Source organism: Malania oleifera, chromosome 2, assembly GCF_029873635.1.
Source record: "Malania oleifera isolate guangnan ecotype guangnan chromosome 2, ASM2987363v1, whole genome shotgun sequence".
NCBI classification, from domain to species: Eukaryota; Viridiplantae; Streptophyta; class Magnoliopsida; order Santalales; family Ximeniaceae; genus Malania; species Malania oleifera.
This window is the reverse complement of record NC_080418.1, coordinates 16613828-16637273: the sequence shown is the minus strand read 5'-3', so window position 1 is coordinate 16637273 and position 23446 is coordinate 16613828. Positions and strand designations below refer to the sequence as shown.

General features: G+C 33.1%; 1 protein-coding gene across 1 annotated transcript; it reads left to right on the top strand.

The window, feature by feature from the left end:
- The first annotated feature begins 10996 nt into the window (after positions 1 to 10996).
- Positions 10997 to 11776, top strand: LOC131149573 (zinc finger protein ZAT11-like). Its single transcript, XM_058100134.1, has one exon. It carries the CDS (start codon positions 11108 to 11110, stop codon positions 11591 to 11593), a length of 486 nt encoding a protein of 161 aa, XP_057956117.1. The 5' UTR covers positions 10997 to 11107; the 3' UTR covers positions 11594 to 11776.
- The last annotated feature ends 11670 nt before the right edge of the window (positions 11777 to 23446 follow it).

Genomic DNA, 23446 nt, shown 5'->3' with positions numbered 1-23446 from the left:
TTAAATGAGTATATCTTATAATGGATAGTTTATCTTTTGTATCATTTGTTGATTATATTACTGGATTGCATGCCTGTGTTGAAAGCCTCTTGCATGAGTTGATTAGAATTGCATGCTGGTTATGGATATAGGTTCTCGTGTGCCTTAAATTGAATTATAGATTGTTTGATTGAACCTATCAGGTACAGGTTTTATAGGAAAATGTCCTACATACAAACGGCATGCTGCCGAAATTTCGCCAGGATTTTCCCACATAAAACCTTGTGTTAAAGATGATTATGATAAAATTAACGTTAAAATATTTTTGAAAAGATGAGTGAAACTATTTGAAAATTAAGTTTCATCCTCATCAAGTAGTTAGGCAAGTTGAGCACCTTTCCTATAGAAAGAACTTATAGGACTCACATGCATCACTATAGTTTATTGAAATATTAAGGCTCGTCTGATATCCCAAAACATTATATCTTGCACGTAAAGTTCTATGATTTGATATGAAATGTTCTTGGGTCATGAATTGCATAGAATGCCTTAATATCTATTTCCGATGCACTTGTTGTCTATAGGGATGACTATGCTGATTAGAGATAAATATTGTTAATAAATATCCAATATAGTTGTTGAAGAATGATTTGTGTGCACACTTATACTTTGGCATATTCAATGAAATCAGCCCCTTGCAAAGTATAAGTAATTTATAGTATCTAAGCAATATTTCAAATTGATAGGGGGAGCATCTAAAATTAAAACGCCTATCATATTATGCTCACAAAATTTTTAACTTAGATATGGTGTTGAATCAAATGTGGTATGTGCTTGACTAAAATGGTTACATTGAAAATTGTTAAGTTGAAATATGGTGTTTTTCCACAATCAGCTGTGTAGTCGTATGATCCTTGTTTTGAATTGCCTGATATCTTTAGGATCTTTATGGTTGGTTTTTCTAGTTATATTTAAGTTTGTGCTTCATTGTCAAACCAGAAAATTTTTGCTTGCTTGCATTAAATTAAAGTCTCTTTTTAGCAAGCAACCCCAGCACTATTTTGCAAACATCATAAGGGGGATATATATTTATATATATACATATATATATATTTATTGTAATACTTTATGGCAAGAATTATTTTCAAAACTCAAACTTTTTCTCTTGCCTCCTTATTATTATTATATACTATATGTTTTAAATTACATAACTTGTTTGGCAACTTCACATAAAAATGTAAGCGAACTAGTTAGAATGTGTTATGCTCAAACCTTCTTTTTGGTATCATATGTCATGTTCTTTTAACTCAAATCTTTCACGGGTCTTATGATTTGTGTCAATTGAAATGGTTTGTGCATATTTATGGTCTAATTATGTTTTCCATGTCATTTAGATCATTTAAATGACCAGTTGTATTGTTTGTGTGCTAAATTACTGAAGTTATCTTTGTCATTTATTTTGCATTGTATGACTATTCTATCTCTTGAATGACTAAAAGTTATATTTCTATTTCATGTTTTGAGAATACTGAATTTTTTGAGTACATAGTTTTGGATATCTTGAAAATATTTTACTCAATCGGGTCACTTGTTAACAGAGATTTTTGGGAAATGTTCTATTTTCAAACGGCATGCAGCCGAATTTTCTACAAACCTTTTCCCAAACATTTCCTGTATTCATATGATTATTTTCCTATATGCTTAAATATTTATTTAGGCCATTTTTGCTGCTTCCAAAAGGGGAAGAAGTAGACAAGTATTTATCGTCATCAAAAAAGGGGAGATTGTCGACCTTATTGGTCATATCCCGTTTTGATTATGACAAATACTCTAATATTTAATGGTCGGTGAGTTTGTGTGCAAGATTAATCGGAAGTATCATATGGTGCAAGCACATGCGCTTAAAGAAACGAAAACTCAAAATGTCTATTCATTGTAATTCATATTTATCATTTTGGGTCTGTAATAGTAACATAGGAAAATGGTTTGTAACAATTAATGCATTACATGCATGATAGGGGTTGATAAGCTTACTACCGTAGATGGACCTTAGGGAACACCCTGGTCAACCGACACCAGATTTTTGGGGTTAATTCTCAAATACCTCTAACGAACCTTAGGACCCACAAATCTGCATGAAAAAGTTTCCTATTGCATTAAAAATAAACATCATATGAATATGGTGAATCTATAAGGGAGTTGGAATCGAAATGCATTAAAATTGCATGTTCGGTCGATCGAACTTTCTTAGTGTAAATCATTCGGTCGACCGAACCGGTTAAGCGGTCAATATTTTGACCATAGGTCGATCGACCGTACTATACCAAGTTCATATGACTTGGTCGACAGAACTCCCACCGAGTCAATGTTTGACTTCTCGGTCGACTGACAAAATTTAAATGGGCAATGAACTGCTCGACCGAACCCACATATGGGAGAATCCAATGCCCTGGTTGACCGAAATTCACAGTTCAAAATCACCTGGTAGACCGAGCCGCGCTAAGATGGAAAAATTGCCTAGGAACCCCTAGTCTGGTCGACCGAACCTTCAGTTCAAATTTCGCATGGTCGACCAAACTTCGTCATGTGTTCAACCGAACCTTAAGTCCGGTCGACCGGTGCTCTTGGGTTGGAAATTTTTTTTTTTTACCGCAGTTAAATTTTTTAAACAGGATTAATGGTGTTAAAATGTTTTTAAACAATCATAATAATACCCTACATGTCCTGAACGATTATATTTTTAGGGAACTATATATATATACCCCTTCATTTGCAAAAATTAGTATGAGATTAGCAATAATAATTAGCAAATATCCTATGATTTTCAAAAGGCCAAAATCTCATATTCAAGTCATATGCTACTACCTTTACTCTTTCATATTACAAATAATTCTTTGTAAGAGTATTATTGTGTTTTATCTCATCAAGCTTAAACTCTCTCTTGTTTGGTCTGATTAAGATTTATTTTTCATAGAGAGTAAGCTTCTAGTTTTTCTAGGGGGCTTCGTAAATAAGCCTTCCAAAGAAAAACTTAGGAATTCTGAGTTTTGCATTTTCATTGCAATACTCAAGAGTTCATATTAAATTTTGGTTGTGAAATAATATTTTACAAATCGATTTTAAATATTTTTGTGGTTCATTTTGACAAAAAATATTTGTTGAAGGTATTTGAAGTGTGCTTGAAGATAAATACTATTTTACAAACCGATTTCAAATCTATTGTGATTTATTTTGAGAAAAATATTTTGAGATATATGTTAGCGTGTTCAAGATTTTTGCTGCTATACCTTTTGATTGAGATAATCATTTTATTACAAAGATCAAATAAATATTTTACAAACCATTTTTGAATTTCTTTGGTGGTTTGTATTGAGAAAAATTATTTGTTGAGATATTTGAAGTATGCTTGTGATCTTTGTTTGTGTATTGTGATTGAAATCATTATTTGACACAAAGACCATATCATTTACACTCCCACGCATTGATTGCAATATTTGCATAATTATTTGAGAGTATTGTGTAGCTTTATTGCTTATTGCTTGACTCCCATGTTTACTTCTTGTTTGTGTGTCGCTTAGTGTGTATTTTCTACATGATGCTTGTGAACATATTCATATGTGAGTCTACATATTACTTTCACTTTACTAAGTAAATTTCGTTATAACTTCATGACTCTTCACCCCGTTTGGAGTCCATCACATATTAGGTTGCAAGGTATGCAGATTTCTCATTAATTGAATTAACATAAATGATGGGATAAAAATTAGACGACCCTTCCATTAGTGCTTTCTATCTTATGAAAACATTCAAAACAGTGGATCCCATCTGATTATGCATGGACCCTATCATATGAGATCTATTATTTGGAGTATCTTCATTAGACGACAGATGAATGGCTCACATTGATTATCCTGAAGGACTTGATCTTGTTTCAAAATGATGAGACTAATAAGCACTTAATCTTTGCCCTTTTGTAACTATTATATAGAAAGGACATGTTTGTGTCATTAGTTATAGTGGTGCCCTAGTTGTTTCAATCTATTTAACATTTCTTTAAATACTTCATCATCAACCTACTAATATTAGGACAACATGACTGCTCTTTTATATTTTAACCTTGTAGCCCTTCTTTTTACTTGACCCACTTCTTTGTGGCTATACTTTTAGGTTAGCACCATTAATTAGTCTTGACTTTACACTCATTATTAATATATATATATGGTCCTCTTACTACTCCCTATTGACAAACTAGAGAAGTGTGAGTAGCTTCCATATGTCAATGAAAAAGATTTTCTTTGATTATAAGATCTCATTTAACAATTTCTAAAGTAATTTTTTTAGTATATTAGGAGAATATTTAGATGACACAATTACTTTCTTCAAATGTCACTAGAACTAGTATCTAGTCTAAGAGATGTTGTAAATTGTTCTATTTATTGAATATATATAGGCGATTTATATTTGCAATACCATGTCTTTGAAGTAATTATTATGTTTTTCATAGTATATGTTAGTCTTGTATTCCATGTAAGTTTACATAGGACCCACCCTCTTCGTAGACACACGCTTCTTAGTTGATCTTATCTTTTCTCTGCACTCACTTTTTTGCCCCACTTTTCACCTAATTTCCATTCCTTGCTTTTGAGTTTTTTTTCCCTTTTCCAAGGAAGACTTATATCATATTTCTTAGTTTCTTCTTCCTCTCTCCAGTAGACTTGCAGAGAAATTTCCCAGGAGCGTCGTGGTGGCCTCGGATCGTCGAACCGGCGAGTATTCGGCCCGAAAACTTAGAGAGATGGGGAAGGTAACGAAGTGAGGAGAGAAAGGGAGGGTTTCGTGTGTGAAATTTCCAACTAAAAATGAAGTTTAGGCTATTTATACACTGGCCTTCGTCGACGAGCCACGTCACTTCGTCTACGAGGTCAAGAAGGAAATTCGTCGACGAATGCCTACTCCTTATTGATGAAACTTAGAACTTGGAAAACAGCCTCTCGGTATCTTCTTGTTGACGAGACACGTCCCCATCGATGAGACCCTTATGTGTGCTCGTCGACGAACCCCCTGTGTTCGTCGACAAGACCTTGTTTAATTCTTCCCCATTTTAATTATTTTTCTCTCCTTCTCCTATTATTAAATTATGAAAATTATCCGGGTCTCTACAATCTTAGTGTCTTCTTTCTGGACATAATTGAATTACAATGTGTATTTTGAAATTTATGCATTTTACTTTTGTGTTTGTCATCATCAAAAAGGGGGAGATTGTTGACTTTTGAGTATGATCCCATTTTGATAATGACAAAATACAATTATCTCATTCGTGCATTGATCCTTTTTAGTAGGATCATTATTTAACACGCACGGATGATATGAATGCTATGGAATCCATGAGAAACTTGAAGCGCATACGACCTAATATATTCCTTGAAATTAAAAGAGTAAAAGGATGAAGATACCCCAAATTTTCAATTGTAATGTGTGTTTAGTGCCACTTATATTTACATATTGTCGACCTTATTGGTCATATCCCGTTTTGATTATGACAAATACTTTGATATTTAATGGTTGATGAGTTTGTGTGCATGACTAATCGAAAGTATCATGAAGACGAAGACTCAAAATGTTTATTCATTGTAATTCATATTTATCATTTTGGGTCTGTAATAGTAACATAGGAAAATGGTATGTAATAATTAAAGCATTATATGCATGATAGGGTTTATAAGCTCAAGACCATAGATGGACCTTAGGGAAAGGTCGACCGATGCCAGATTTTTGGGGTTAATTCTCAAATACCTTAGACTGACCTTATGACCCACAAATCTACATGAAAATGTTCCCTATTACATTAAAAATAAACATCATATGACTAGGGTGAATGTATAAGGGAGTTGGAACCAAAATGCATTAAAACTGCATGTTTGGTCAATCGAACTTTCACAGTGTAAATCTTTCGGTCGACCGAATCGGTCAAGCGGTTAACATTTGGACCATAGCTAGGTCGACCGTACTGAATCAAGTTCATATGACCTGGTTGACTGAACTCCCACTAAGTCAACTTTTAACTTCTCGGTTGACCAAAGAAATTTAAATGGGCAATGCCCTGGTCGACCAAACCTATACGTGGGAGAATCCAATGCCCTGGTTGACCGAACTTCATAGTTCAAAATCATTTGGTCGACAGAACAACGCTAAAATAGAAAAATCGCCTTGGAACCCCTAGTCTGGTCTACCGAACCTTCAGTTCAAATTTCGTCCGGTGGACCAAACTTCGTCACCTACTCAACCGAACCTCAAGTCCTATCGACTGGTGCTCTTAGGTTGGAAAATTTTTTTTTTTACCGCAGTTAAATTTTTTAAATAAGGTTAATGGTGTTAAAATGTTTTTAAACAATCCTAATAATACCCTACATGTCTTGAACGATTATATTTTTGGGGAACTCTATATATATACCCCTTCATTTGCAAAAATTAGTTTGAGATTAGCAATAATAATTAGCAAATATCCTCTGATTTTCAAAAATCCAAAATCTCATATTCAAGCCATATACTACTTCTCTTACTCTTTCATATTGCAAATACTTCTTTATAAGAGAATTCTTGTGTTTTATCTCATCAAGCTTAAACTCTCTCTTGCTTGGTCTGATTGAGATTTATTTTTTATAGAGAGTAAGCTTCTAGTTTTTCTAGGGGTTTTCGTAAATAAGCCTTCCATAGAAAAATTTCTTAGGGCTTTTGAGTTTTGCATTTTCATTGCAATACTCAAGATTTTATATTGTATTTTGGTTGTGAAATAATATTTTACAAATCAATTTCAAATATCTTTTATGGTTCATTTTGAGAAAAATATTTGTTGAAGGTATTTGAAGTGTGTTTGAAGGTAAATACTATTTTACAAACCGATTTCAAATATCTTTTGTGATTTATCTTGAGAAAAATATTTTGAGATATTTGTTAGCGTGCTGAAGATCTTTGTTGCTATACCTTTTGATTGAGATTATCATTTTATTACAAAGATCAAATAAATATTTTACAAACTATTTTTGAACATCTCCTATGGTTTATATTGAGAAAAATTATTTGTTGAGATATTTTAAGTGTTCTTGTGCTCTCTGTTTGTGCATTGTGATTGAAATTATTATTTGACACAAAGATCATATCATTTACACTCTCACACATTGATTGCAATATTTGCATAATTATTTGAGAGTAGACTCTTAGACTACACTGAACTTATCAAATGCTATCTTTTGGTAGTGTATTGATTATACTGTGTGTATTGAAGTACATATCTGCTTAGTAGAGAAGTACATTTGTTGTACACAAATTTTATTGAGAAATCTATTGTATTCCAGGCGTGGCCTGAGGGGGTGGTAATCCAGCCCAGAAGGATTGTGTAGGTTGAAGTCAGCCTTGTGTTAATTGACCTGGTTATAAAGGTTGAGGTCAGCCCTGTACTAATTGACTTAGTTGTTTAGGTGCTGCTCCACCCGTTAAGTGAGCCTATAGTTGTAATTCTTGTGCTTGTTAGCCAAGGTGGGGATATAGGCAGTTTGCCGAACCTCGATAACATTTCTGGGTATCGTTTTCTTTACAGCTTTATTGTGCATGCTTGGTTAAATTTCTATTACAGTTTAAATTTCGTTGTATATTTACATTGATTTATGTTACATGCACTAGATTGACCTTAGGCTTGTATAATACTGTTCTTAGTGGATTAACCTAGGAGATAAAATTTTTAAATACCAATTCACCCCCCCTTGTGTCTTGGGATTGCACCAAAGCTAACAATTGGTATCAGAACCTCGTAAATTAGAATTAAACATCCCCTTCATACGAGGGAGGATTGGTCACACACCCACCAGCATTCTGTGGTGATAACTATGCTATATGGAAATTCAGAATGACTGTGTATGTGAAAGCCTTAAATTGAAAATTTTCGAAAGTCATTGATTAGGGTAATTGAGTGCCTATGAAATCTACTGGGTGTACTGATGTTCCTAAGTCTGAGTGTGAACTGAATGATCATGATAGGAACTTAGTGCAGGTAAATTTTGATGCCATGAATACCTTACTGCATGCTTTAGATTCTAATATTTTATGTGAGGTTATGGTGTGTAGCAATGCCAAGCAGATTTGGGATGAACTTGAGAGGAGATATAGAGCGTCCATGCAAAAAGGAGTCATCTTTCCTTACAATTCAAGCTCCACTGATCTTGAGGGAGGTAACCATTGTTTTTTTGCTTTAACTGATAATGAGGTTGTCTCTATTCCTTATGCTTTAGTAGACAAATCGGAAAATGATTTATATGCTAAATTGAATGATATGTCTGATTGTGAATCATATGATAGTACTGATAGTGAAAGCATGCCAACTTATGTGGAATTGCAAGTTGAATATGTTAGAACTCATAAGTCTCTTGTTAAAACACTTAAATGCTACAATGTTTTGAAAAACAAGAATGATGCATCATTGAAAGAACTTGAATCACAAATTCTTGTTAATAAAGAAAAGAATTTGAAAATCACAAATTTGGAAAACAAGAATGCTATGCTGCAAAAATTTTACATACTAAGTATTTTAAAAAATCAAACCAATACAAAAATTTAAGCAAAATAATCAATCTGAACTTAATGCATATATTCCTTGGTTGAAATATGAAATTATTGGCTGCTTGAATAAAAATCCACTTCCAAATGGACACAGCATGTTTGCCTTGTATTTAAATTTCAAATTGCTTAACTCACGCTTAAATATGAATATATAAAATTAAGCATACTCTGTCCATTGCACAAACTTTAGTTTTATAAAATGAAGTTAAAAATCTTGTCTTAAGCTTATCTTGAGAGCCTAAAATCCCTAATAAAATGTTTAGTCGTCACTCTAGGCTTGAAGCACTATTGATCATAAATTCCAAATATTTCTAGTGCTTATTCAAAGACATCATTCCATAATCAAAATTAGAAGCAACCACTAAGGGATTCTAGTTTCACTGATTAATTAAAAAAAAAAAATCCCTTTTATGCTTAAATTATAAAAATCTTCTAATTTTGGTTCACCGTATCCTCCAAAGGGAATCTTTACCAACCACGATCACATTCGGTAAAGTTTTCATCCTATTCCATGGTCTGTATCCTTACTCAAAATAGTGATCATACTTGAAGGATACTTTTCAATCACCAAGGAGCTACAGTCAAAATTTATATACTTTAGAGCTCTTAGCTAAAACAGTTAGGACAATATCTTTAGACTTCCTATCCTGAAAAATGTCCTGCCTATTTTAAAGACTCTTATGAACATAATAGAAATTTACTTATTAAGAGTATTCAATTTTCCTCCGAGCTCTCAAAATTTATATAAAATCATTTAGAGTTTCATCCTCATGAATTAAGTTAAATGGCTAAAATGATTAATATAGGTTTCAATTTGGATGATAGAACAAAATTCAAAGAAACCTATGCATGAACGATAAGAAAGACAAGCCATTTGAACTTGTGCCTCTCACACGCATTGAAATTCATATCAATAGAGGCAATATAAGCTTAGAACTCTCAAAGAAATAATCATTGTGACTTTTTGGTCCAATAAGCCTAAAGCATTCATGCCAAGTTTAAGTTCATTGAAAATCTTAATAACGTTGGGTAAAGCAAGTTGATAATTAAGAAAAGACATAAATTGAATAAGTGCATAACTCAGGGGGAGCATTTCTCCTTATGAAATATATATATAAGCGATTTATATTTGCAATGTCATGTCTTTGAAGTAATTATTACGTTTTTCATAGTATATGTTAGTCTTGTATTCCGTGTAAGTTTACATAGGACCCACCCTCTTCGCAGACACACGCTTCTTAGTCGATCTTATCATTTCTCTCCACCCACTTTACCTAATTTCCATTCCTTGCTTTTGAGTTTTTTTTTCCCCTTTTCCAAGGAAGACTTATATCATATTTCTTAGTTTCCTCTTCCTCTCTCCCTCTCCTCCTTTGAGTTGACCAGATACACCCCTAGTGGTCAATAAATTTTATAGCAATCGCATTTGTTTTGATAATTACACCTTCTTTTACACTAATTTTACTCAAGATATATTTATAAATTTCATGACCATGGACTCGTTTCATGCTTTCAAAACATTTAAATTTCAGAAAAATAATAAATTAAAGAGAGAAAATATATATTGCAAATTGCAATGCTAATTTACAATAATTTTGAATAAAAAAATAGAACAAAACAATGAGAACCAAAGCAATCAATATTTGAGTACAAATAAATAAATTATATATTCATTATACTGATCCAAGCAATTTAAGGAATACATTTATTAGATTTGCATAAAAGGAAGCATGTTAATCAAATGTGTGAGTTGTCACATACATTGATTGCACACTTTGCCAATAATTTATTTAGAAATTAATGAATCAAATTAAATTGACGAATTAATTCTTAATATACAATGAGAGTGAGCAAATTAAAATATATATTTATAATTATTTTTATTACATTATAAACTATAATTTCATAAAATATATTTTTTTGTTATATTGGTGTCAATTAGTTTATTTAAAACTATTAAATTGACTGAAGTAGCCAATTCAAGAATCGATTAAGTTTTCGATTTGTTTAATCAATTTTCAATAAATTATTAAATTAATGCTATTTTAAAATATTATTTTTTATTACTCAACATATATTTAATTAGATAACGAAAAATTAATTTTGTGTACAAAAAATTAAACTTGAGAAAGTTTTTTAATAATTTTCTAAAACTTAATGATAGAAAAAGCTAAAGGGGCGTTGGTTGGATTTTGCTGGTTGTCTTCCACTAACAGCGCTATCTAAACTTCATAAATAATGACTTCCAGCCCAAGCTAGCGGAGAGCGCTTACGCGCTGGGAGTGCGAGTGGGACCCGCACACACAAGTCTCGTGAATTGTGACAGCTTAGAGTGACTTACGCAGAAATACCCTCGCCCATCTCCTCGACACTATAAATACCACCCCGCGCCCACGCCACCTTGCTCCTCACTCCCAACGCCAAGTACAAATCTTCAGTTTCCTTACTAAAATCAAACAACCTTGTAATCAATATTATTAATATTCTTATTCTTAATCTCTTAATCTCTTCCTTAGCCATGAAGACAGACGCAGAAGAACAAGCACGGCTCCAGTCCCTGCACATGGCGAATTCCCTCATGCTTCTCTCCCGCGTCGGAGAATCTCAGCCCTCGCCGCTGGCGTCGGGCCGCTTCTTCCAGTGCAAGACCTGCAACCGGCGGTTCCGGTCGTTCCAGGCGCTGGGCGGCCACCGGGCCAGCCACAAGAAGCACCGGATCGTCGCCGGAGACCCGGGCCAGCTCCTCCGGTCGCCCGGGAAGCCCAAGATGCACGAATGCTCCATCTGCGGCCTCGAGTTCGCCAATGGCCAGGCCCTCGGCGGCCACATGAGGCGGCACCGCGCCGCCGTCGCCGGGGAAAGGCTGGCTGCGGCGGTTCCTTCCGTGCCGGCGGTCGTGAAGAGGTCGAATAGTAAGAGGGTTTTGTGTTTGGATTTGAATTTGACGCCGTCGGAAAACGATTTGACGTTTGAGATCGGGAGGAATACTACTGCGGTTCGTTGAAATCTATAGATCAATTTAATTAATTGGTGTTGGAATCTTTTTTTTTCTTGTTTTAAAAGGTGATGGGTGTATTGATTTTGGAACCGGCCGACTCATACATGCAGGATTCGCAGCTGATATTCAGATTTTCGTTAATATTGCACAGGTTAATACTAATGGAATTATGTTTAATTTTTGTGAAAATTAACGTTATTAATTCTCAGCAAATCAAATCTCTAAAGATCATCATTGTAGGTTGAGATTTAATTACTCGCACATAAATTAGAGTTGGTACATGATTGGAATTTATATATATATATATATATATATATATATATATATATCCTCATTAATTTAAAGTTAAGCGAAGGGCTCCTCCATAGAATTTTTATTTTTTTAATTTATATTTTCAATATGGTACAGCCAAGAAGCACATAAGGGTAATGTGTAAATTTGAAATATTTATAATTTAAATAAAATAAGTTAAGTTTTGAATTTTTTTTAAAGAATAACACGTCATTCATAAATTATTTTTACCAATTTCTATCGACATATAATGAGTCTTATTTTAATTATATATTTTCTAAATTTTTTCTTTTATGTTTTCAATCATGTTTTCTAGTTATTGTTGTTGCAAACAAAAATTAATATGTATATATGCATATAATTAGATTTATAATTTTTGTAATTTTAAAAATATTCATCAAACAAGTTCATTTAAAATTTTTAATTCTTTTTTCCTATTTTTATATTTTATTTTTTATCTTCACTTACAGGTAATTCTAGATGACACTCATCTCTCATAAATTTTGCGTGTTACACATAAAGTTTCTATACTCCTATCGTAATATGTAAAGATAGTGAATTTGATTATTTTTTGATTGAATATAATAGTGTTTATCATTTTTTAAGGATATTATTGACATAATGCATACGTAGAATAAAAGAAAAATTAGTAAGAGGTCATTGCTAACATAAAAAAACCTTTAAATATGTAATAATAATAGGTCTTTAGTTGTTTTTGAAGGCATTGTTGAGGTATGTGCATGCTCAATAAATTAATGGAGAATTTGTAAGCTAGTATAAAAGACCTTTAAATACGTATTGGACTAGTCAAAATCTTGTAGAACCTATAAATAGGAAATGGACTCATTATATTTTAGTGTCTTTTTATTTAACAAAAGATATGTATATTTTATAGCTATTTGTCTTGTCAAAGAAAATAATTTGAGTACCATGAATAGACTACAAAACTTTTAGATTACACTTTTGAGTGTTTAGCCTTGCAAAAATAATCTTACAATTTAAGAGATGAAAAATTGTTTTGCAAGAGTTTACACCTAACTCATGTAGTTCATTGAGATTCTATTAGTCTTTTACACTTCTTTTTCTCTTCTTCCTCCTACTCACTCCCTTCTTTTGTACTCTCTCTCTCTCTCTCTCACAAACACACACACACACACACACACACACACACACACACACACACACTCCTATACTCACCCATGGCAAAATATTAAAGAGGAATTACTATCATTTGTATCAAAAACCCAAGGGTTTTCTTCCTTAGCAGGAGAAAAAAATATCAAAGACATGACATTTTAAGCAAGATGAAGATACTAAGGTGCTAAAAATTTTCTTATAAGCGCTATCCTACATCGAAAAGTTAAGTAGAGAATGGGCGACTTATATATATATGGATGGGTTCAAGACCTAATAGTTTAAACTTTTGGGTTAAGTTGGTATTCACCCATATATATCTAACACGTGCAAAGACTTTTTAATTCTAACAAGTGGTATTAGAGTTGATGGGTCATAATTTTAGGAAAAAGATCGGTGATTAAGAGCAAATTCTCCTCATGTACTAATAGTTTAAGGTTCAGGTATTTGACCAAAGCTAATAAAGATCATCTTAGTCGAGTAGATAGATTCCAATGGGTCAAAATGTGGAACATAGGATTGGATTAAAGTTACACGAATGCAATTCGAGACATGTAAGGTACACTAATAAGACCCACTTAAGCAACTATTGGAGAATTAAACTGATTTTTAAATGGAGATAGACTCATAAATGATAAAAGAATATGTTGGAAATTCACTTGTGAAAGTTGCCTCGTATCAAAAAATTATTTAGAGGATGGATGGTTAATACATGGATAGGCTAGATCAAGAAATAATAGTTTAAATTTTTTAGTTAAGTTGGTGTTCATCCATGTATATCTATAGACCATGCGAAGACTTCTCGTCTCTAACATAAGGAGGGTTTTGCCACTTAAAATACGCTCAAGCATCCAATCAACAAAGATTCCAAACATATTTTAAAAAATGTTAACAAGAAGTCTAGGCTAATCATTGATCAATAATGCAACACTTTGTATTTGATGAGATGTACGCACTCTAAAGTTATATTTTGGTTTGCAAATTATGGGCATCAACATACCTTAACCATTCCTTTTGCAGATAGGGTGACACGTGGACGACCTCCCGATGTCCACCATTGTTCGTAACTCTTTTGTAGGTGCACATGAATTACGTGAAAACTTTCGATACGAAAAGACCCTAGTTCATGTTTTGAAACAAATTCGAGTTCAAGACCCATGTGGACCCACACAATCTTGTGGGCCCCACATGGATTGGGCCTCCCTTGGCATATATTTCATATTTAATTTGTAATAAGTCTAAGTCAACTAAGAAACATGTGTGAGTTTAGTAAGTTTTGTAGTGTTTAATACTTTGTTTTCCCATTTGTGTTTTCCCATGTTATGTCCCCCATGCTTGTGTAAGAAGTTAATGTATTGTCTCTATTAGCCCTGATGGCTACACCATCATGGCTTATTGTGTTTTGATGATATTAGCCTACTTGTTGTTCCTAGTGTTTTCCATATTTGTAGATTATGCTTAGTATAGGTACAAGTGACACATTTATGAAGTATTGGTCAAAAGGCAAAGATCGGATCAAGTTGACTATCGAAGTAGGAAAGATCAAAAGGTCACATACTCGAAAGGACTCAAACACAATCAAATGATGTTTTATGTTGTATTATATCTAATGGGGTGTGTGTTTGAGGTAGCTTATGTTGTAACTCTTGTGTTTTATTTCTTGCATGATTTCTGAGCAAGAGTTGAGCAAATGTTTGCATACTATGACACATGAATATATAGGATTATACTAAAGTCACAAACTCAATATTCATAATTTTCTAAGTCAAAACAAAAGTTTGTCAAATGAATCCTAAAACTCAAACATGTTTTTCAAAAGGACAAGTTTTCAACATATTGTTTTATAAACCTTTTCATACTTAGTCCCAATTGTGTCAAAACATTGCTATTGTACTAAAGTCTTAAGAAAGACAAGAATATTTTCATAAAAGACATACTAAGCATATAAGATATCGAAACGAATTTTCAAATGTGTTTTTATTAACAAGATATCTTATACTCAAGGAGAAACTCATTTGAACAAGTATTAAACTCTATTAGACTTAGTATATTTCATATACTTTTGTCCAAGAATGTTTTAATTGTTTAAAAGGCTTTTTGGTTGGGTTTAAAACTTAGGTTATGCACCTATCAAATTTCCTGAACATCTTTTGATTTTTGGGGGGTAACTTTTGCTAGAAAATTCAAAAAAGGACAATCTTGGTGTCCCTGGAAAGTTAAGAAAAAATCTCACAACTCTCATGTTGATGACTTTTTCTTATTCATCGTTAATGATAACAGGAGATTCGTTGACGAGTTGCTAGTCAACATTAGTCGACGAGTGCAGGGCACTAGTCGACAAGCCCAATGGGCAGAATGACTCTAACAGGAAAAAATGACTAGTTTTATTTGGAAATTGCTCCAAACGGTCCAATAACGGCTAGTTGTGTATTTTGGCTATAAATACAAGCTATTAGGCTTGTCTAGATATGGTTTTGGTGATTTATACAAGTCCATAGTGAAAAATATCATTTTATTCAAAACCTAACACTTTCCATTTTTGTTATACATTCCAAGTGCTCAACCTCTCTTGCATACTTATCTTGTTTGAATCATTCCTTGAGAGAGTAGTGTGAGGTTTGATAGTATTTGATATCAACTCATTGTGAGGAGCATTGCTTTGTATTATCCATCATCTTGTTAAAGGTTCTTTGTGAACCGTTGTTGGTGAAGGTTCTTTGTGACCAAAGTGAAGGCTTCTGGTGACCGCGGTAGGGATTTGTTCTCGAGTGTAGGGATCTGTTCCCAAGTTGTAAGGCTTCTCCGCCAGTGAAGGAGTATCCTTATTGGATTGTGTAATCCTTGGTTTTGTGCTAAGGCGTGGACATAAGCTTGGTGCCGAACCACGTTAAATACCGGTGTTAAACGCTTTTCTCTCTATACTCGTTATTTTTGTCTTGTGCATGATTTATATTTTATTTTGGGATATAATTGCTTGCCATCTTGCCAAGACTATTATTTTGTAGAGAGAAATTTTTAATACGTGAAAAGAGCCATTCACCCCCCACTGACTCTACATTGTATATCCGTTGCGGGGCACACGTATATACTCCACGAGCTACAACAACTAACAAGTGGCATCAGAGCCAAACACTTGCATTTAACGGTGTTAAATCCAGAGCATAAAGATCAAATGGAGTATTTAGCGAGTACCTCCTCCTAAGGACAATCCGTGGCAAGAGCACTATTGTTCAATGGTTCAAACTACTTAGCTTGGAAAAACTGAATGAATACCTTCATCAAAGCACACGATTTCAAGATGTGGTGGGTCATCTCAGAGGGAGATTATGAATTCAAAAATTCCAAAGGTGAACCAAAACAACTTAAGGAGTTTGTTGGAAATGGTGTGATCCCAAGAGAGGGGGGGGGGGAGGGTTAATTAGGTTTTAAAAACATTTTGGCTAAATTAAACATTCGCTGATTCACTAGAGATCATATCTCATTCAATGTAATAGTATGTATAAAAAATGATGAAACTATACGTTCAAACATACACGTGCAGCATATCTCATTTAACTCAAATGTGTGCATGCAAATAGTTATAACTGTAAATGAAAGCATACACATGTGGAAATTGAAGTACCGAAATTTAAATGTGAGAGAGAGAGAGAGAGAGAGAGAGAGAGAGAGAGAGAGAGAGAGAGAGAGAGAGAGAGAGAGAGAGAGAGAGAGAGAGAGCGAGTGAGCGACACAAGATTTGTTATTGAGGTTCGGCCAAACCAACCTATGTCCCCGCCTTAGGCATATTCCTTAAGGATTTCACTATCTCTGCTCACTTAAATGGGTGAAGCAGAAGCCGTTACAACCTCTCCTTACGGGGTGAGGTAAACCCCAGCTCAATTACAAGGCTGAACCCAACTTGTCTCCCTTACGGGGTAGAGACTCCCCAGTTCAATTTTCGGGCTGAACTGAACCGATCTCACTTACGGGGTTGAGACTCCCCAGTAATATAAACATGCTTCTTAATACAAGTAGAGATGTACAAAATAAAGCTCAAACAAATGCACTCTCCAATGATATGAAATGTGCTCAGTAGAGTAAGGGTGCTTTTCTCAAAAACATATTTTCAACCTTTGAAAAATAATGTGTATGATATGCACAATAAAGATTCAAACCCAAATGAATGTCTCAAAAATATTTTTTTCAATACAAATAAGTAGAACAAAGAGTTTTGCTTTCAAAGACATTTTGCAAACAATGATCTTTGATGTGAGGTAAAATAAATTAAGAACCTCAAAGATCAAGTACTATAAAAATTTTCTCCAACAAAGATTTGCAATAAAACTTGTTTGGAGAAGTTAGGATTTGTGCTTAGAAAATGTTTTTCCAATAAACACAAGAACAAATGCCCAAACAAAATACTCTCTTAAAAATATTTTAACGAAAGAATCAAAAGAGTTTGGAGAGTATAAAAATTATTTCCCCCAAAGGAAAGATTTTTGCAATAAAATAAGTTTGGGGGAACTTTGATTAACAAGAGATTACAGAGAGTTTTGGAGTTAATCAAAGTTTCTAATCTGAAGTAATGCGGGGGTATATATAGATTTTTAAGAAAATATGACCATTAGGGACATGCTCGATATTTTTAAAAAAATATTTAATTAAAAATTAAGCATGTTTAGGGCTGAAAAAAATAACCCAACCCCAGAGGTTCGGTTGCCCGATACTTAGGTCCAGTCGCCCGAACAGACACAAAGATTGTATTGGGTTCGGGTGATTGTTGGTGAGTCCGGTTGGCTGAAGCCAAGGTGATTTCCCAAACCTTCGTAGGTTCAGGTGCCCAATTCATTGTTCAGTTTTCCGGTCCTCACTATTAGGTCGCTTGGGGTGATTTTGAACTATAAGTTCGAGCGGCCGGGGGTGGTAAAAAGTGTCAGCATTCAAGGTTCGGTCGACCATGAAATTTTAGTTCAAATTTGGACTGGTCACCTGAGCCAAGTGAAAGTATTGACTTTTTACCAGTTCGGTCGACCGAGGCATTTTTAACGCTCAATGTTTAGTCGGCCGAAGCCTTTTCAAAGTTCATTTTAGGTCGTGATTAATAATGGTATAACTTTTAAGTCATAGGGGATTTTCCATGAAGTGTTTATGGGGACCTAAAGTCAATCTAAGGCCTACTTGAGCATTAAGTCATATCATGCAGATGCATGCATTATTACAGACCGAAGTATAAAAACCAAATGTAATTACAATTGAAATAAACAAATGTCTTCTTTCTTCTTTGTTCTTACCTTCAAGGTATACGCAAGTATGATGTGAACTTTAAGTCCTTTCAGGCTTCCATCTTCCTCTTCTGTGTGTGCATTCTGAATTATAAACTTGTTCAAAACACTAGGCACACACATGAGACACTTGTGTTTGTCAACATCAAAATAGAGATTGGACTCAAAAAGTGAACAATCTCCCCCTTTTTGATGATGACAAACACATAAGAGTAAAATGGGTTAAGCTGAAAAGGCTGCCCCTAACAATATGCATAATAAACAAATAAAACAATACAACTCAAGCATATTCATGAAAGAAGATATCACAAATGATCATGCATTTAATTTTAGCATTAAGGCACAAACTCAGATATTTGCCCTTATGTTTTTGCCCCTAAAAAAAATTTCCTTTCGGTCATTATCATTTTGCTCATGAACATTCTCCCCCTTTTGTCATCAGTAAAAGGGTTAAACTAAGTAGAAAACATTTTGAGTATTTAAAACAGACTTCGTAAAGAGAACTCCACCTTTTTGAAAACTCTCCCCTATTCGATATAACAGTTGGGCATAAAAAATTTATAACTCGTTGAAAAATATAACAATTAAGCACAAAACAATTTTCATAACTAGTTATTAAAAGATTTAAAAGGAATAAGACAAAAAAGATCAGACCAGGATTATCCACAAACCATGACAATTTAAACATATCATAAGACCCATGAAATATTTGAGTCTAACACACACGACATATGATCACAAATGTAGGTTTGAGAATAAAAACGGTCTAACTAGTCCATACGCATTTCATATATGATCCATAAACCAGTTATACAACACTCTTAAAAAAAATTTCATGACATAAGGATTTAATACAAAGAAGCAGAAGTCATGAAAGCATTTATACACATAAGCAAGAAGCAAAAAATTATTTGATTATAAGCTCAATTCTTACAATTACAATATGTAAATATATATATATATATATACATATATATATATATATATATAAAAGTATAAAAGTATATCCCCCTTATGGTTTTCGATAAATACTGGGGGCTTATGTTTCCTGAAAAAGAAACTTTAATATGAAAGGCCAATTAAGTAAGCAAACATCTTTCTAGTAAACATTTAAGCACGGAACATGTAATAATAAAAAAGATGCAACCATATGGATCCAAAAATATTAGAAAAACTTAAAACAGGGATCATATGGAAAACCAAAGAACTACGGCCAAGCAACATGACTCAATCTAAGATTTTCAATGAAATGATCATACTTTTAAAGTATATAAGCCACAAAAAATTCCAAAGCAGATCTAAGCCAAAAACTGTTGATGAGCATAACAAGATAGAAAATCATTTTCAGATGCTCCCCCTATCAATTTGAATATGTGCTTAGATGCTTTTAGCTACTTATACGAAAAATAATTATGACAAATTCATTTAGGAGAATAAGCAACAAATTTTCATTTTTGTTAGATTTTACTGGATATATGTTAAACGATTTGTGTTTCAGCAGTAAAACTATTCCTAGAACACTCATGCAATAGAAGTCTAGCATTTAGGAAATACATAGTTCCAATGCCCCAAGAACAATCCATAACAAGTATTGATTCAATAGTCGTAGGATATGATGTTCATGGTGTGCATAAAGGTCTTCAGACTCAAAAAGTAGAAACAACAATAGTGTGAGCCTATGGGGCAGGTGATTTTTATTTTACTTAAGCTTGGGGCTTATTCTCCCCTATATAATTTCAAGCACACATAAATTCATTTACATTCAAGGATGAATTTCATTTAAGCACATCCATTTTATGTTCACCCTTCTTATTAAAACTTAGCATGCAAGAGATTATAGACATTAAGCACTTTGTTCATTTTTCCTAAAAGTGGGGCTTAAACTCCCTTTGTATACTTGCATGCATACATACTTACATTAAGTTCAAAGATGATAGTCATTTAAAACCATTCCTTATATGTTTATCCTTTCAAGGGATTTTCAGCATGCATCAAATATAGGCATTTAACACATGCTAGCATGACATATTGCATTTCACTTCAGCACTTGATAGCCAACCGAGGCTATACTCAATAGGTATTGCAATAGGGGATTAATTATGAGGAAGCCTCCTCCTAAGTCATGCAATTGCTTATAGTTACATGGACTTTGAATATTATAACATGATGATTAACAATTTCGGTCCTTCATGAAGTTCATATCCCAAGGTTAGGACCGAATGGTGTCCATGAATCAAGTTTCTCCTAGGTCCATAAAATGTGTACATGTTTTCAGTTCAATGCAAAACAATAGGATTTAACATGTACTAATCTATTTAATTATCTAGCAACCTAGGAAATGACATGAAGATTGTGCATGTTTTTCTGTTAAGCACATATCATTTATAATTCAACATGCACCAACTAACTAATTAATTATTTTGCATGCATTAAAAAATAATCATTAAGTTCACCTAGCATGCATTTTATCATCATTTATTCTAGTACATGGCTTCATTTTTGGGAAAAGGTCTACCAAAATTTCGGTAGTATGCCGTCTGTAAATTGAATATTTTCTAATTCTTACCATGTACCTTATACCTAATAGGTTCAAGCAAACAATTTAAAATAATCTGCATCATGCAGATACCATTCAATTTAGGCATGCAAGAACCTATATCCACTACCAGCATAGAGTTCACATCACTGCATCAGCCATGTAAAAGGCATTCAATACAAACATGCATTATAGTAGACAATCAATATAGACTATCCATTAAATATGTTCGTTTTATAGACAAAGGATAGTGACATTCAGGTCAAAGTAGTTCATTTCAGGATATAATCCATCCATCAAATGTAATTAATCTTTGAGCAAAGGATGGATTGTGAGCATTTAAAGCAATAACTACAAATAACTATACATCAAAGAATTTAAACATCTCATAGTATATGGATAGTGATTAGCAGTTCAAAAAAAAAAAAAAAAAATTCTTTGCTCCCCCTCAGTTATGCAACCTTATAATTTTATATTCAATCAATAATATTTGGCATAACTAAGATGTTCTAATATGGGGATGAGCTTATGAGTTCCTTGAATTTAATTTATCATTTGAAATAGATTTATCATTTAAGCTCAATGATGAGTTTAGGATTATAAAATGTATAGAATATAAATTTCCTAAACCCCTAAATTTGTGTGATGGACAAATCATGCTATATTTAAGATTTTTAAATTTAGGCATATATGGCATCAAAAATCTTATAACAATTAAAAACATTTTGTTCATTTGAATGAGATTTATTTAAACATGCTTATGAGATTTAGTTCAATATAAGCATATTATAGCCAATATTATCATAAGTTAACCAATCATAATCATATGTGTATATATATTAAGCTTAGATTGGAAATAATCATAAAGACACACGTATTGGCTAGATTTTCTTAGGGTTTTCATTATAGCAATAGTGTATATTAAAGTTACGAATTTTAAGTGCAAAACACTTTTTAAGCATTTGATAATCACTACCCCTTATATAACAACCAAATAAGAATCTTATGAGTATAAATAAAATTTCTTTTCAAGCTCGTCATAAGATATCATGCAATAATAATATGATCCATATAAAAAGATTTAATAAAATGTACATCATATGAATCATTTCATAAAACATTCAACAAAGTTGAAAGAGAAAAGATATACCTTTTCATTTTAGCTCCTTCTTAATCAGTTAGGCTCGGAGTGGTGTCTATTTCTCTCTTGACTTCTCAAAACCTCTTATGGTTCCCAAATCTTCCTTAGTACTACTATAGAACAAAATTCTTTTTCAAAAGCATTAGTAACTAAGGAACAATATAAAACATGCATGGCACACAAGATGATATGCATTAAAATCATATCATGCAAATTCAAATCATTTTCATGTTTTGGAAAACTATGCACTTAAAAATATTTTTCGATGGGATATGATCTCCTGTACCAAACACTTTCCAAAACCTCCAATCAATTGATTTTACAAAATCATTTTCAAAAATTCAAGTAGTAAAATCTATATAAAAGCAGTGGATGATTTGCAAAGGGTTTATCCTTAAAAGAGGGATACACCGAAGATGAGCCATTGCGATCTTTAGCATAAGTAGTTAAGATTTTTGCAACGAGGTTCTGATACCAATTATTGGAAATGGTGTGATCCCAAGAGGGAGTGTGAATTGGGTTTTAAAAATATTTTGGTTAAATCAAACATTCGTTGATTCACCACAGATCATATCTCATTCAATGTAATTGCATGTATGAAAAATGATGAAACTATACGTTCAAACATACACATGTGGCATATCTCATTTAACTCAAATGTGTGCATGCAAATAATTATAATTGTAAATGAAAGCATACACATGAGGAAAATGAAGTACAAAATTTAAAAGAGAGAGAGAAAGAGAGAGAGAGCGACACAAGATTTGTTATCGAGGTTCGGTTAAGCTAGCTTATGTCCCCGCCTTGGGCATACCCTCCAAGGATTACACTATCCCTGCTCACCTAAACGGATGAAGTAGAAGCTGTTACAACCTCTCCTTACAAGGTGAGGTAAACCTCAATTCAATTACAAGGCTGAGCCTAATTTGTCTCCCTTACGGGGCAGAGACTCCTCAGTTCAATTTTTGGGCTAAATCGAATATATCTCACTTACGAGGCTGAGACTCCCCAGTTCAATTTTCGTATTGAACCTGACCGATACATGAAAAATATTTTTCATACATATAAACATGCTTCTTAATACAAGCATAGATGTACACAATAAAACTCAAACAAATGCACTCTCTAATGATATGAAATGTGCTCAGTAGAGTAAGGGTGCTTTTCTCAAAAACATATTTTCAACCTTTGAAAAATAATATATATGATATGCACAACAAAGATTTAAACCCAAATAAATGTCTCAACAATATTTTTTCAATACAAATTAGTAGAACAAAGGGTTTTTCTTTTAAAGACATTTTGCAAATAATGATCTTTGATGTAAGGTTAAATAAATTAAGAACCTCAAAGATCAAGTGCTATAAAAATTTTCTCCAATAAAGATTTGCAATAAAACTTGTTTGGAGAAGTTAGGATTTGTGCTTAGAAATTTTTTTTTGCAATAAACACAAAAACAAATGCCTAAACAAAATACTCTCTTAAAAATATTTTAA

Excerpts from the sequence above, each read along its gene's own strand:
- LOC131149573 (XM_058100134.1), top strand. The coding sequence starts at position 11,108 with ATGAAGACAGACGCAGAAGAACAAGCACGGCTCCAGTCCCTGCACATG.